This window comes from Molothrus aeneus, chromosome 13 (genome assembly GCF_037042795.1).
Source record: "Molothrus aeneus isolate 106 chromosome 13, BPBGC_Maene_1.0, whole genome shotgun sequence".
NCBI lineage: Eukaryota > Metazoa > Chordata > Aves > Passeriformes > Icteridae > Molothrus > Molothrus aeneus.
The window spans coordinates 959,642-972,721 of record NC_089658.1 but is presented as its reverse complement, the minus strand read 5'-3'; the positions used below and the strand labels follow the sequence as shown (position 1 = coordinate 972,721).

The 13,080-nt window shown below is 45.3% G+C and overlaps 1 protein-coding gene across 1 annotated transcript in view; it reads left to right on the top strand.

Moving 5' to 3' along the window:
* The first annotated feature begins 610 nt into the window (after positions 1 to 610).
* Positions 611 to 13,080, top strand: part of RORA (RAR related orphan receptor A) — a 352,398-nt gene continuing 339,928 nt past the window's right edge. Inside the window, exon 1 of the mRNA XM_066558776.1 lies at positions 611 to 826. Coding sequence (XP_066414873.1) covers positions 652 to 826 — 175 coding nt within the window. The 5' untranslated portion in view covers positions 611 to 651. The remainder of the gene's footprint in view (positions 827 to 13,080) is intronic.

The window sequence follows — 13,080 nt, the reverse complement described above, 5'->3', positions numbered from 1 at the left end:
GCGCACTTCATTGAGAGAGAGGTATTGTCTGAAATGTTGCCTTCTCCGGCTGCGTGGCTGCTAAACATGTGGGTCTTGAGACGCTTAATACAGCTGGCATCTTCTGATGCGGCTTCAGCTGAAACAGTCATGGGGGAGGGAAGACAGCCCTGCGTGGAAGCTCTTCCCGCCGGTACCGGGGCTGCAGAGGGGAGCTCCTGGCGGGCCCGCTGGCCCTGCCGGCCGGGCCCCACCATCTCACCGAGCCGTCGGTGCCGGCCCGGGCGGAGGTCGGGCTGGCTCTCCGCCCGCCCTGGGCAATGGCAGCACCTTCTGCGGCCCCGGCCCCGCTCGGGGGCCGCAGGGACCCCGCGGCCGCCGCCCCTCGCGGAGCCGGGCGCTGCCGGCGGGCGCGGGTCCCGGGGCCGGGCGGAGGGCGGCGGTGCCGGGCGTGGGGCGCGGGGCTGGCGGCGGAGCGCGGGGGGTGCGGGGGCGGGGGGGTGTGCAGCTCTCGCTAGCGCTGCTTGTGGTCACAGCCAGGCAAGCTCACATCCCATCTGGATCACGCTCGCTCTCTCCCTTCTGCTTTCCTACCATAGAGTTGCGCTGGAAACAGAAGATAGAGGGAGTGTAGGAGCTCGCCATCTCCAAGCGATCTACATTGGGAAAAACATGGAGTCGGCTCCGGCAGCCCCCGATCCAGCAGCCAGTGAGCCGGGCAGCAGCGTCTCCGAGGCGGCCGCCGGCGCCAGGGACACCCCGGTGAACCTGGAGCCTGCCCGGAAAAGCGATGCGCCGGCTCCCGTCCGCAGGCAGAGCTACTCCAGCAGCAGCAGCAGCAGCAGAGGTAGGGAGACTTGGGGAAGGGGGAGGGGGCCGGGGGAGTGGGATCGGGGGTGGGTGGGAATAGGAAGAGGGGGGTAAGAGAGAAGGGGGAAATGCAGCAATTTAATCCCCTGGTTTATTGCTCGTGCTTGTTGAAGCCGCGCACGCAAACAAGCCGGGCTTGTACCCCCTGCAAAACCTTGCAAACTTTTATAGCTTCTTTTAATTGCTGCAGGAGGAGGGACAAATGCAATGAAAATATTGAGCGGTGTTTGGTGCTTTCCTGTCCCTCTCGTTTATTGCCTGTGGTATCCGGATGGGTACTGTGCCCCTGAAATTACATAATTTTATAAATATATAAAGCAACAGCAGGAGTATTGGGATTCAAGGGAACAAACTTTTAAAGCTGCAGTGTCCTTCCTCCCCCCCTTTTTTCTCCCCCTCGTCTGTCTTCTTTTGACAGTTTCTCAACTGGTGTGCTGTGGCTTGTTGTGAATGGGGGATCTGTGATTAAACAGGAGATTTGCGGTTTGCGGGTGACTTATTCACTCTGTTGCGCGCTGTTTTCCCTTAATTCATTTAAGTGTATCTTAAAAATTATTTCATCGCGGAGCGGATGATCTCGTAGCTGCTGTTGTTGAGGTGCCCAACTTCGCAGAGGGTCTCCGTGCGCCCGGGTGTTCCCTTACCGCACTCCGCCGGCCCCCGAATAAAACGCTGCGAGCAAACCAGCCCCCCTTTTCCGCCGCCAGCTGTCAAAGCCCTCCTGCCTCAGGTTGCGCCCCGGAGTCGTGCGGGTCGGCTCTGGAGGTGCTCAGGGCGGTGAAGTTTAGCGTCAGCCGCGGTAGCGCCCGAGCCGCGCCGGCGGCGGGAGAGCTGCGCGCTGCCGGGCGGAGCGGAGCGGGGCCGTGCGGGGCCGTGCGGGGCCGGCTGCTCCCGCCGCGGCCACCGAGCGCGGCCCGGCTTCAAACGCCGCCGGAGTTTTGCCGAGACGTGCGAGAGGGAGGAGGCTGCGGCTTTAATTACTTGTAAATAATTTATGAAGCGTTGCTCCTACAAGAGGGGGAGCGCGCTAGAGAGGCTTCGCTCGGTAAAATCCCTCGGTGCTGGGTAAAAATGAATTAAATAACGCTATGTAATAATACACACGGCTGTTGAAAGAAATGACGGGCGGAGAAAAGTACGTGCCCGGCGGGAGCGCAGCCCCCTCGGCAGCCGCCGGCAGGGCAGGGCAGCGATGCCCGGCCGCCGGCGGTGGCGAGACCGTCTCTGCTCGGACGGAGGGGGTTCGGGTTGTAGGTTGGAATATGGCTGATCATGTGTTGGCTTGTGTTTTACAGTATTTTTCCCCTTTTGGCCACACCCCCCCTTCCCAGGCAGCTTCCCACTCAGGGAATCCGCGTACAGTAAAAGCCATCGAGATGTCACACGCCGAAACATTTAATTAGAGGCGATTTGCGAGCAGGGAGCGCGCCGTTCGGCGGATGCCGAGGCGAGGAGGAGCGGGCTCGGCCGGAGGAGGCCGGGTGGCCACGGGCGTGTGCGCAGGGAGCGTTTGGCTGCGCGGGGTATATTTAGAGCTTGCGAGAGTGGATTTGGAATGCAAGCGCCTTATGTAACGAGGTTAATCAGAAACACTGGAGAAAATTTCCTTAATTTGTCGGGGAGTTTTCTGGATGTTTGCGGAGCCGGCCGTAGTTGGCGGGTGTTACACAACGCCCCCCCTCCCGGCTCTCCGGCCCAGCGCTCCGCGGCGCGGGCAGATGGTGCTGCCGGGGCGCGGGGCCGGCGGGAGGCAGCCGGCAGCCGGCCCCGCCGCCTTTGGGGAGGGGGGCAACTTTGGGATCCCATCAATTATGTAACACTCGGCTGTCGCTTCTCTATGGATGCGAAAAGGAGCGGGGGGGGGCGGTGCTGGGAAGCCCGGGAGGCTCCGGCGCTGAGAGTGTTTCCCCGGCGGTCCCGAATTGTTGGGGCTCTGCTCCTGCTAACCTGCTGACCCACATGTCCCCCCTGGCCCGGGCCTCGCTGGGGAAGGGGCAGGAGCAGGGGCCCGGCACACGCCGCCGCTCGCCCGGGCTCGCAGCCGCCGCACGCAGGCAGGCACTGCGTTATGTAACAGTCTGAGTGGGAAAGCGAAGGTCAGTGATGGAGGGAGGCATCCCCGGCAACACAATGGCCAGAGCCCTGCGCGCCGGGGCTCTGCGGGCTGCACGGAGAAATAAAGCTCCCGGCAGGAATTGCCGTGTGGTTTGGGAAGGGACAGGGGAGAAGGAAAAGAAGAGTGGCAGGGATTTGGGGAAAAAAAAAAAAAAAAAAAAAAAGAGTGTTTGGGTTTTTTCGGATGATGTAATGGAGTTGGCAGAAAATACAAGTCTACTCCTAGAGTGCAAACAGTAAGGGAATTGTGGCTGGCATTCTGTGCTAATGTTGCATAAATTAGTGTATTGGAAGTAAATTGACCTATACAATCTATACAGTATACACCAGCTGGTTGTGCCTTTCTAATAGTTAAAACCTGGAGGTACAGAACCACACAGGAAAACATGACAATGACAACACTTTGGCCTCCTTGAAGTCAGGACTTGATGGATGGATTAGGTGTAAGGGGTCCCTGTAGACTTGTAGGTTTGGGGTTTTGACATTTTTTTAAGCTATTGAAATAGCACTTGACTTCTTGCCTTTTGGTTTCTAATAGGGTCCTTTATATCTTATGGCAACAATGTGACCTTAATGTGTGACTAGTAAAGGTGAAATTATTTTTAGAACTGTTACCTTTCAAGCTCATATGTTCAGCTATGTATTGAGTTCAGAAATTTACTTGTTTGGGTCTCAATTCTGCCATGTGTTGTAAGCAGGCAGCTCTGGACACTTATGAGAGCTGTGTGGAGGATAGATACAAATACACAGATATTTAGGTATATGTACACATTTATACACCTGTCTAAGTGTAAAAAATCTTATTTTTGACTTGGAAAACACTACATATATTTGTTTCATATCCTTAATTTTCATAGCAGCATACATTGCAAAGCTGCTTTGATACATCAGGATTTATAATAAGCAGTGTACATAAGGAATGAGGAAAACAAAATTAAAGAGAGGACTGTGGATAGAGAATTGGGGAAAGTTTGCTGTGGAATAAATTCTTAAGTGAAGCTTTAGTTATTATAATATTATAACTTCAAAATACTTTATTGCTTGATATGCAAACCTGTCTCTACCGCCAGATCCTTACATAACCTGGTTTTTATTTTGCAGAGGTTATGCTGGTTTTGTTGCTGCGTAGAATACTTAACTTGAAAACATAAATTCTGAGTTACCAAAAGCACTTTTCAAATGGGGAATTGTTATGTGATATATTTAGTATGTGGGGGCATGCATGCATACTTGCAGGCTTCAAAAAATTCCCTGCAGTCTGATATTAAAACTGATTGTTAGGGAATTGTCACCATACTGGAAAAAGCAGAAATGGATTAAAAGGCCTGGTTTTCCCCCACAGGCATGTTTTTACTGCTGACAGTAGTTGTTAAAATTTTCTGAAGACCAGTCACTGACCAGCAGGTTGGATTTCAGTCTGAGTGTGTGTGTGTGTGTGTGTGTTCTGCAACAAGGGTTTGTGGTTTGCCATGCTTGGTAGAAGGAATGCTTCCCTGGCCCTGGACTCTGGCTTTTATTGACATTTCTTTCACTTTGCAGGCTTGGATGTCCATGGAGCTCTACCCATGCTGCAGTCTCAGGCTTAATATTCTATTAGTCCCCCTAGAAATAGTTGTAATTGAATAAACTCTATTTTAGTAGAGAACTACTGGCTCATTAGAAAGCACAGTACATAAAAAGCTTTTAAATCTGCTAGAAAGTGCTTAGTTTGTATGGAGCTGAGCTCTTGGTCTCAGAGGTAAGTCAAGAGAGGATGTCTTGCTGAAAAATATTTAAGACAGCTGTTCCATCACTGGATGATGCTATGTGCAAATACTTACATGATGCTTAATATTTATTAATTGAAAACTGCAGCTACGTAGGTGCTTGTTATTCTTTTCTTGCTGTTGAGGTTCTGGGTGTATTTGCTGTTTTCCAGAGCCCTTTGGATGTCATCTGTTTATCCTGATCCTGTCTCTACTGGTAGATTATGACATGTTGCTTTTGTGCTTTTTTTAAAATTTGGGTGATGCTCCACAAGTAGGGATGTAATATAATTAATAGTGACAACAATAGGTTTGTAGTGTTCTTTTCTTTACAAATACCTTTTTCCCCCTAGATTTTATCAATTTCTGGAATTCTATTCTACAGAGCATAGCCACAATATGAAATTTTGCAAGTTGTTTTCAGGAGGACTCTTTGAATTTTGTAAATTTGAATGCTTTCTGTAGATTCTTTGGGTTGTCTTTGTTATCACTGGGGACTATTCTGCATGCACCACTGATTTAGTCCTATTTTGGTAGATGATATGTGCTTTGAATCCTTTAAAGTACAGCATTGTTTTAAACATTTGTAGCATAGGAGCAATAATAGCAGCAGTATGTTGTTCTCCTAGGAACAATGCAGTTCTCTTATTCCAATAAACCGTAACCTATTCTCTTATTTTATTTGCTTGAGAAACATCTCAGGAGCTCATAAACCAGTATGTAAATACTGTTATCATTCAACCAAATGCTGTAATTTTACTAAATAAAGAACATAGTTTGTAATGGAGATTAACGGGCTGTGTGACAATTTCAGTTTGGGTATAGCACTGCATCCGAATGGAAAGAGCAATTTCAGCTTTGGGAGATTCATTTTTTTTTTTTTTTTCTTTTTCCCTTCTGATATTTGTTTTTAAGCTACAAAAATACGTGTTGGGGAAAACCTGAAATGACTCAGTCAATTTTGCTGGGTTTAATCTGAGAGCTATCCCAGTGAAAAGAGGAGAAAACCCAACCTCGTTTTAAATTACTGCGATATCTGTATCACTCTTGAAATTAATTTGTGAATAGGTGATCCATTTTTACTGAAATATTTTTAAGAGTGTGTTTTCAGTGACAGGCACTTGTTGGAAAAAATGAGAATAAATTCGAATTTGGAGTATATCTAAATGCACTGGGAGTGTGGTGCTGTGCAGCTTGGGGGTTGCTCGCAGGCTCTGTGCTTCTCGCTGCTGCTCGGGGAGCAGAGGGGCTGCAGTGGCAGCTGCAGCTGCTGTCACACAGCTGTTTCTGCAGCAGGCAAAGGGGAATGCTGGGCCCAGGTAGTTCACAGGGGCTGTCAGAATGCACCAATGCACTTGACTCAGGCCCTTCCATTGCCGTGCTGCAAGGCAGCTGTCACCCCTCAGCTGTCTGTCTGTCCGTCCTGGCAAGAGCCTGCCTGGCAGCCCAGGGCCTTTGGGTGGGATGCTGGAGTGGGGAGCAGTGTCTGCTTCCCAAGAGAGGCTGAATTATTTTTCTTTGTCACACTTTTACCTGGACCTGAGTTTGCTGAGGAGGTTCTGCAGTTTTACGTGGTTTTGGCAGAAGAGGAAGTTCTGGTGGGAAAAGTGTTGAAGAAACTTCCTGCATGTGTGGAAGCATCCACACTTCATATGCAGATTTCTGCTGTCTTGTTTGACTCTTTTTTCAAGTATTTTGCATTTCACCTATTGCTGGGGCTGCCTTTGTAGCCCTGATAATCCCTTTGGAAATACACTGTACAGAGCTGTTGGTTTTATTGGTTCTCACAGCTGGCAGACAGGTCACACATCCTTACCTGCACAGATTCTTGCAGGTGTGCAGAGGAGGGCCCTGCAGAGCAGAGTCTGAGTCCCCTGCTGTCACTAGACCCTTGCTGCATATTTGGTGTCAGAAACAGATCACACTTCGTTTTTAGGGTTGTTAGGGGGTTTTTTTGGTCCAGGTGTTCTGATAGGAGGCTCCTCTACAGCTTTGCTGTCTGATGATTAGAAACCTTCTTTTCACTTCTGAGTAACTGTATTCACAATCAGTTAGCTCACTTCTTCTTTAAATGTTTTCTATAAAACCTCTGTGGACTGAAAATGAAGAAGAGCCTGGTATTTTATTTTGTGATAGCTGAACTAACAGCGAGCTCTGTTCAATGACTCACAGTTTAGCACTTCAGCATATCTGTTGTAGATGGTCTGTGCTGATAGAAACATGAGAACAGCTTGGGCTGTGTGTCAGGAGGAGTTAATTGTCTAATTTCTTGAATGTAAAGGTTGTGAATTATTCTTCATACCGTTATCTGAAGTCTCATCTAGGTATGTTTCATTCTTGGCAACAACTGAGCTCTTCAGAGACCAAGTGTATTGGGGTGTGTATTTTCATGAAGAAATTGTGGGGCTTATTTTACAGCAGTTTAATCCTATAGTTTAGCCTCATTGCACTGTTCATTTGGAAAGATCCCCAGGTGTTTTAAACACTATTGGGAGCCATTTTGCTTATTACTGAAATCCAGCCACTTCTTGTGTGGAATCTGACAGCTGTTTAATGGTGCTCAGCCGTGCTAAGCAGATCAGAACGGAAAGTGAAGAATACCATACCTGATTGAAACACTCAGAGGGATTTTGGATACAGATAATATAATTATCTGCATTGGAATTGGGTCAAATAGCTCTATTCCTGTAGAAAATTACTAGATATTTTCAGTGGTAGTGTATGGTCAAGAAATTGGTTTGAAATACCTTCCTGAAAATGATACCCCCAGCAGTGAGATAATTGAAGATCCTGCTGCTTACCCTATTGTGATCACCAGTTGCAGAATGATCAATGTTTTCAGGTATTTCTGGATGTATTAATTGTTTGGTTCCATGCTGGTATGTGAAATCTTATAAACCAGGGAGGACGCCTGGGATGTTGCAGGTCTTGCTTTGTAAAGCAAATTTCTTTTCTGGTGAATTCCCTAAATAGGGAGTTGCTGTCTGTGAGATGTGCTCGTATTCACAGAGGTTTTAAAAATGGTTCTAGGGGATCTCTTGACACTAAGCCAGTAGGGAATGGGGGAGGTGGGTGTCAAGCCTTGTCTTGTGAGGATATTGGTGACTGTGGGGAAAATACAGCTCTTTTCCAGTTGTCTTCAATTTCACTTCCCATGTAAGTTGGCAGAACAGAGTATAAACAGAAGATCTGCAAAGGAACAGAAGTCAGAATTCCTGATCAACTGAATGTACATGAATGTCCTGGTAATAATGACCAACTGCAGAGTCTTTCATTTGTAATTTAATCTAATAATTTCCGTGCACTTCTAAAGGAACACACTATGAAGCTGGCAACTTCAGAGAAATTGCTGCGCTGTTACAAACAGCGTTTGAGCTGGCATTATAACAGCATGATAGATTGTGAGATGGAGAACAAAGTTAGTGTGGAAACTGAGCTGAGGGAAATTGCCAGCAGAATGTGAGAAAGCAGAGTTGGATTATGATAACCTCCCTTGCAGAATCAAATTAAACCATTTTAAAGGCTTTGTTGATTTTTAGTTTGTAGTTGTACTATGTATTTACTTCACATGGGTGCAGGAGATTAATGAGGCAGGTGTAGTGATCATGGGGTGAAAAACTGTGGGGCTGCTGTTCTTTTCAAATGTTTCATTTCATACAGACTGTGGGGTATTTACAGCATTAATTAACAATATGTCTGTGTGCTTTAGTTCTGCAACTCTTCAAATGTATTGAAATATTTAATATGCAGAGATGATGGAAATTATAACCCCTAGAAGGAGGTTGGACAGAGAGCCCCCTCTCCTTTTCTTTTTCTTTAATATTAGTTTATTACACTTATAAATATCTTTTAAAGTGGCATGCTTGTCCAAAGAGGTGGTTTCTGTGAAGAATGGGGAATATATGGCCCGGAACTCTGCAGCTAGTTTTGACAATATGGCTGAAAGAAGACAGAAGGAAAAATAAAAATCAAACCCCAGAGGCAGACCATAGAGCAAAGTGCTGTTGATGTGTATTCAATAGCATTGCCAGCTCCTGACCTGTGAGACAGGAATTTTTTCCATAGTTATGTAGAAGTGTATGCCATGCACTTCTGAAATAAATATATATGCAAAACTGTAGACACCATTGGGAAAATTTAAATTATGTATTAGTAGAGCTTGGCCTGACTGTTTTGGCGCTGAAGCAAGGTCTGTTAGATACAGTCAAGGATAAAACCAAGGCCAAGACTTGTGAAATACTGATTATGGGGTTTATTTTATTCCTGTAGTGGAATTACAAGAATACTTTAAAGTAAGATTTCCCCTCAGAGTTTCTCTTCAAATGTAGAGGTAGGAAAGAATGCCTTTTTATGAACTAATAGATGACTTTGCCAAAGTCTGTGCCAAATGTAAATCAGAGGCCTCTGCTGCATTGCATCTTTTAACTAAGGGCGGAAAGGTAAGGTTTAAACTATTTCTTTGAAAGAAGTCTTGAAATTTGATAAGACAGTCTAAAGTACAGCTTTTGCTAATACTTTACTTGAAGTAAGAAACCTGTCAGCATAAAGCATCTCTTAAATCCTTTGTATATTAAAAAATAAAATAAAATGGGTCTCAAAGGAAACTAGGGCATATCAGAAACCTCTCTCTGAGTCTTGCTTCATTTGTGTAATCTTCAGGAGGAGTTTGGTTAGTCATTTGTGTTGTTATTATAGAAGTTAGCAAAGGGTCCTTTACTGCCTGGCTTGTTAGAGAGGCCTTTTAAAAACTCTAATGAAGTATCCTCTGAACCGCTGACATCTTGTGTGGAGTCAGAGAGCTTCTGAGATAGCACATGGAAGTCAGTTAGAGCACAAAAGCAGCCCTTTCCAGGGCTGGTGCTTGGAGGAATAATGGACAAAGCAATGTGCAGTGGTGGTGTGCTTTCAGCCCCTTAGCAATCCTGCCCATCCATCAATGGCCAGGCAGGCCTTACACTTGGAGAGTCTTTAAAAAACCGAACCACAAAGTTGTATCTAGAGATTTCATTTCCACTCAGCACTCTTAATGTTGTAATTTTCTGCTGGAATCAGGTGTATTTTTAAGAAGTGATCTGATTTTCATGAGTGTGAATCTGGCAGAGATCAGATTAGGTCAGTCCTATGTTGGCAGCACAAAAGTAGCCCTTGACCATTAGAGGTGTTCTGCTGTCCTGGCAGAGGCTGGATCTGTGACAGTTGATGTGTGTGCTTAATACTGAGCATCCTGGATGGTTCTGTTGATGTCCCTGATAGGACCCTTCAGTGCAGGGTAAAACTCAGGGTGCAGTTACACCAGGAGAGAGCTGCAAGGAATCAAGAACTGCACTGGGAAATGGTTTAAGAAAAATAAGAAATTTTAGCACCAATGAAAATGACTCTGGATAAAAGATGAATTAACTATTTTTCATGGTAGGTAGGGCTGGGTGAGTAGTGGTCATTATTTTGGCAGATACATTGTTACCCTGCTGTAATTTTGCTTTCAGGATCATACTTCATTGGCTTCATTGCTGGAGAAGAATTTCTATCCCTACTTCAGAACAGCTGTTAGGAGATGAGCAAGAATTTCCTCAGGTACAGAACCTGAGCTGCACTTGTCTGTTGCTGTATATGGAGTGTGTTTGCTAAGTTTACTAAAGGTTTTAATTTGTAGCCACTGACATCTTAGCTCTGTCCTTATAACAGTCAAAAAGTCTTTTTTGTTTTGTGATGGAAAAAAAAGAAGGGAAAGGTGAACTGATTGTAGGGATTTAGCTTCAGAGAATTTAATAAGCTGTCTGTTGAGGTGGCCTGCCTTATTGGCATTTTTCTCTCTCGATATTGGCTGCCTCTAACGTGCTTTGATCATAACTGAATTATTTTCCTGATTTGTTTTGGTTTTTTTTCTGAGTAAATCACTCTATACCACTTGGCCTCCTTTTAGAGATTCCCAGTTCTAGTTCATGAAAACTTGCAGTTGTTAATTTTTTGGATAATAATACCCCACTGACATTACCAGGCCAGGTCAGCAGTATCCCAGAGATGCTTTAGTGTGACATGCAGTGCAGAATCCAAGGCTGTGCCAAAGAACAAGGGAAGATTTTTTGTTTTGCTTTTGAAACGGAAGGAAAATCCTTCCAAAATTCTAGCTAGTCATTAACTTTCCCCAGCAGTGCTCAAGGCAGTCTGTCACTAAAATCTTTGGTTTCAATTCTCTGAAGAACGCTCCCCCATAGAACATTCACCTTAGAGAGGATAAGGACAAAAGCTTCTGGATGAAGGCAGGATTAGCAGAGCAGCTAGGTTTACAGATAACCAGGGGCTTCCATTTAGCAAGCTGTGTTTGGCCTCAGTGTTGGGTTTCCAAGTCCACCTTCCTGTTGTTTTCAGCCCACTTTAGAGACTGCAGAAATGGCTTGTCACAGATCTCTGCAATTGGCAAGTCTCCTCAGAATTTCTTCCACGTATCCTTTGTTTTCTTTGCCACAGCAGAGGTTCAAAGCAGAATGTCTTTAGGGATTTGAGAGCAAATGATCACAAGTGGTGAGGTGGGGACTCATGCCAATATACTGAAAATATTTTGTTGCATTGCTTTTCTCTGCACACAGCAGAACGCACACTGGAAGCAAACTTGGCTCTGGAAAGGCAGCAATAGAAAATGTAAAAACAAACCCAGAAAGGAAGTAAATGAAGCCAAAGGGGGAGCAGGGTAGTTTTGGGTAATGAACAGTAAAAGAAAGATGTGGAACTTAAGGAAGAAGTGTAATGAAAGGGCACAAAAGAAAGATGACTGATTTGGAGAATGGCCTGGAAAAAAAAAAACCCCAAACATTTGCAAAAGAACTGGAGTAGTGGGGGAAGCTACAGTGTCTGCTGAAGGGAGGGGAATTTACTGCCTTATTTCCTCTGTACAATTAATATATTCTTATTCTGTGATCTTGTCTTTGCTGTGGAATGTAATGAAATGTGTTTTAGTGCATGGTGTGGTCTCAGACAGTTGCCTCAGATTTGCTGCAGCACCCTATTGTTTCCAATGAGCTCTGACTAAATTCTTTTGCCACAGATGTGTGCTAATGTGTTATATGAATTATTTGTCTTATCTCGGTCCTGTGAAATTAGAAGCCCTTTCCCACAGTGTGTTAAGCAGATTAAAATGAAAGCCTGTTTTTATGGTCCAGCAGCAGTGCAAATATTTGGAAAAAAAAAAAGAAAAAGAGTTGTGAACTAACTGTGGGGTGCTGTGAGGACTCTTTATGAAGCAAACACATCTTGTCACCTAAATGGTGAGATAGTAAGTTCCAGGCTTCTCTTGAAAAGGCTTGTACTGTTTTCCCTGGTGCTTTTATTTGGGGGGAAGGGCTTGGGATTGGTAGTTTCTACAAAGATACCTGTTGTTATTGTTGTTGTTGTTTGGTGTGAACTTGTGAGGCATCTCTGAAGAAGTTCCTTCTTCAAACCCTTGTCAGCGTCTTGAGGGCTGCATTTGCGTTGTGGTAGGCAGTCCTGGGACAGAATTTGGGCTCTTTGGAAAAGCACTAAACATAATATTAGAGGCTACTACCAACTGGTTTTTGTTGGTAAGAGAAATTACTTTAAAAAGTAGTCAAGTAATGGTACACATGAAATTCAGGATTCATGTTACTTTCTGTCTTGTGTCCTTTCTCCCTTAGGAGCAGAATATATTTTAGTTACAGCAGTAATTTTATTTATACTGACTTACTTAAATCTTAGTGTCATAACATTCCAAGATGCTTTAGAACTGCTCTCCTGCCTGTGTGGTATTTGTCAGAAAAAGTCTAAAGCTATAATGAATTTATTGGGGACATGATGTGCCTAAAACTGTGTTAGGGCAATAAGGTAATGAAGGCATCACGTGTTACTGTAATATATGTGAGGGGACACTGTAATGTGTGAGAGGGGACAGAGTAAAGGTGGAATGTCAGAGTGAGCATTTTATGGATTCTGGACTCTGTTCCCATTTCATTCATTCCTCTCATTTCCCTGCATGGAAATAGGGATTGCAGGTTGCTGCATCAGAAATGTTGCTCCTTCAGGTTTATTCAGGTTAGGATCAGAGTTGAGAAATCTTGGAAGTGCTTGTGGGCCATGCTCTGTGCTGAGATGTGCTGAGGGTCAAATGCTGGGGACACAGAAGAGGTGCCCCATTGTTTCCCTGTCTGTAGACTGAGTTAGCAGCACCAGACCACTGAAGTGCTATAAAGGTACTTGAAGTTTGACTTTTTAGGTGTCCATTCCCCTCAGAAGGACAGGTGTGAAGAAATTTGGCATTTTTCCCTCTGTCCATGTTGGATGAGGAGGCAGCAGCTGTGCCTTAATGGTTTTTCTTCTTGCCCAGCATCTGGTCTAGGTGTCCTTTTGTCAGACCAGCTCCATG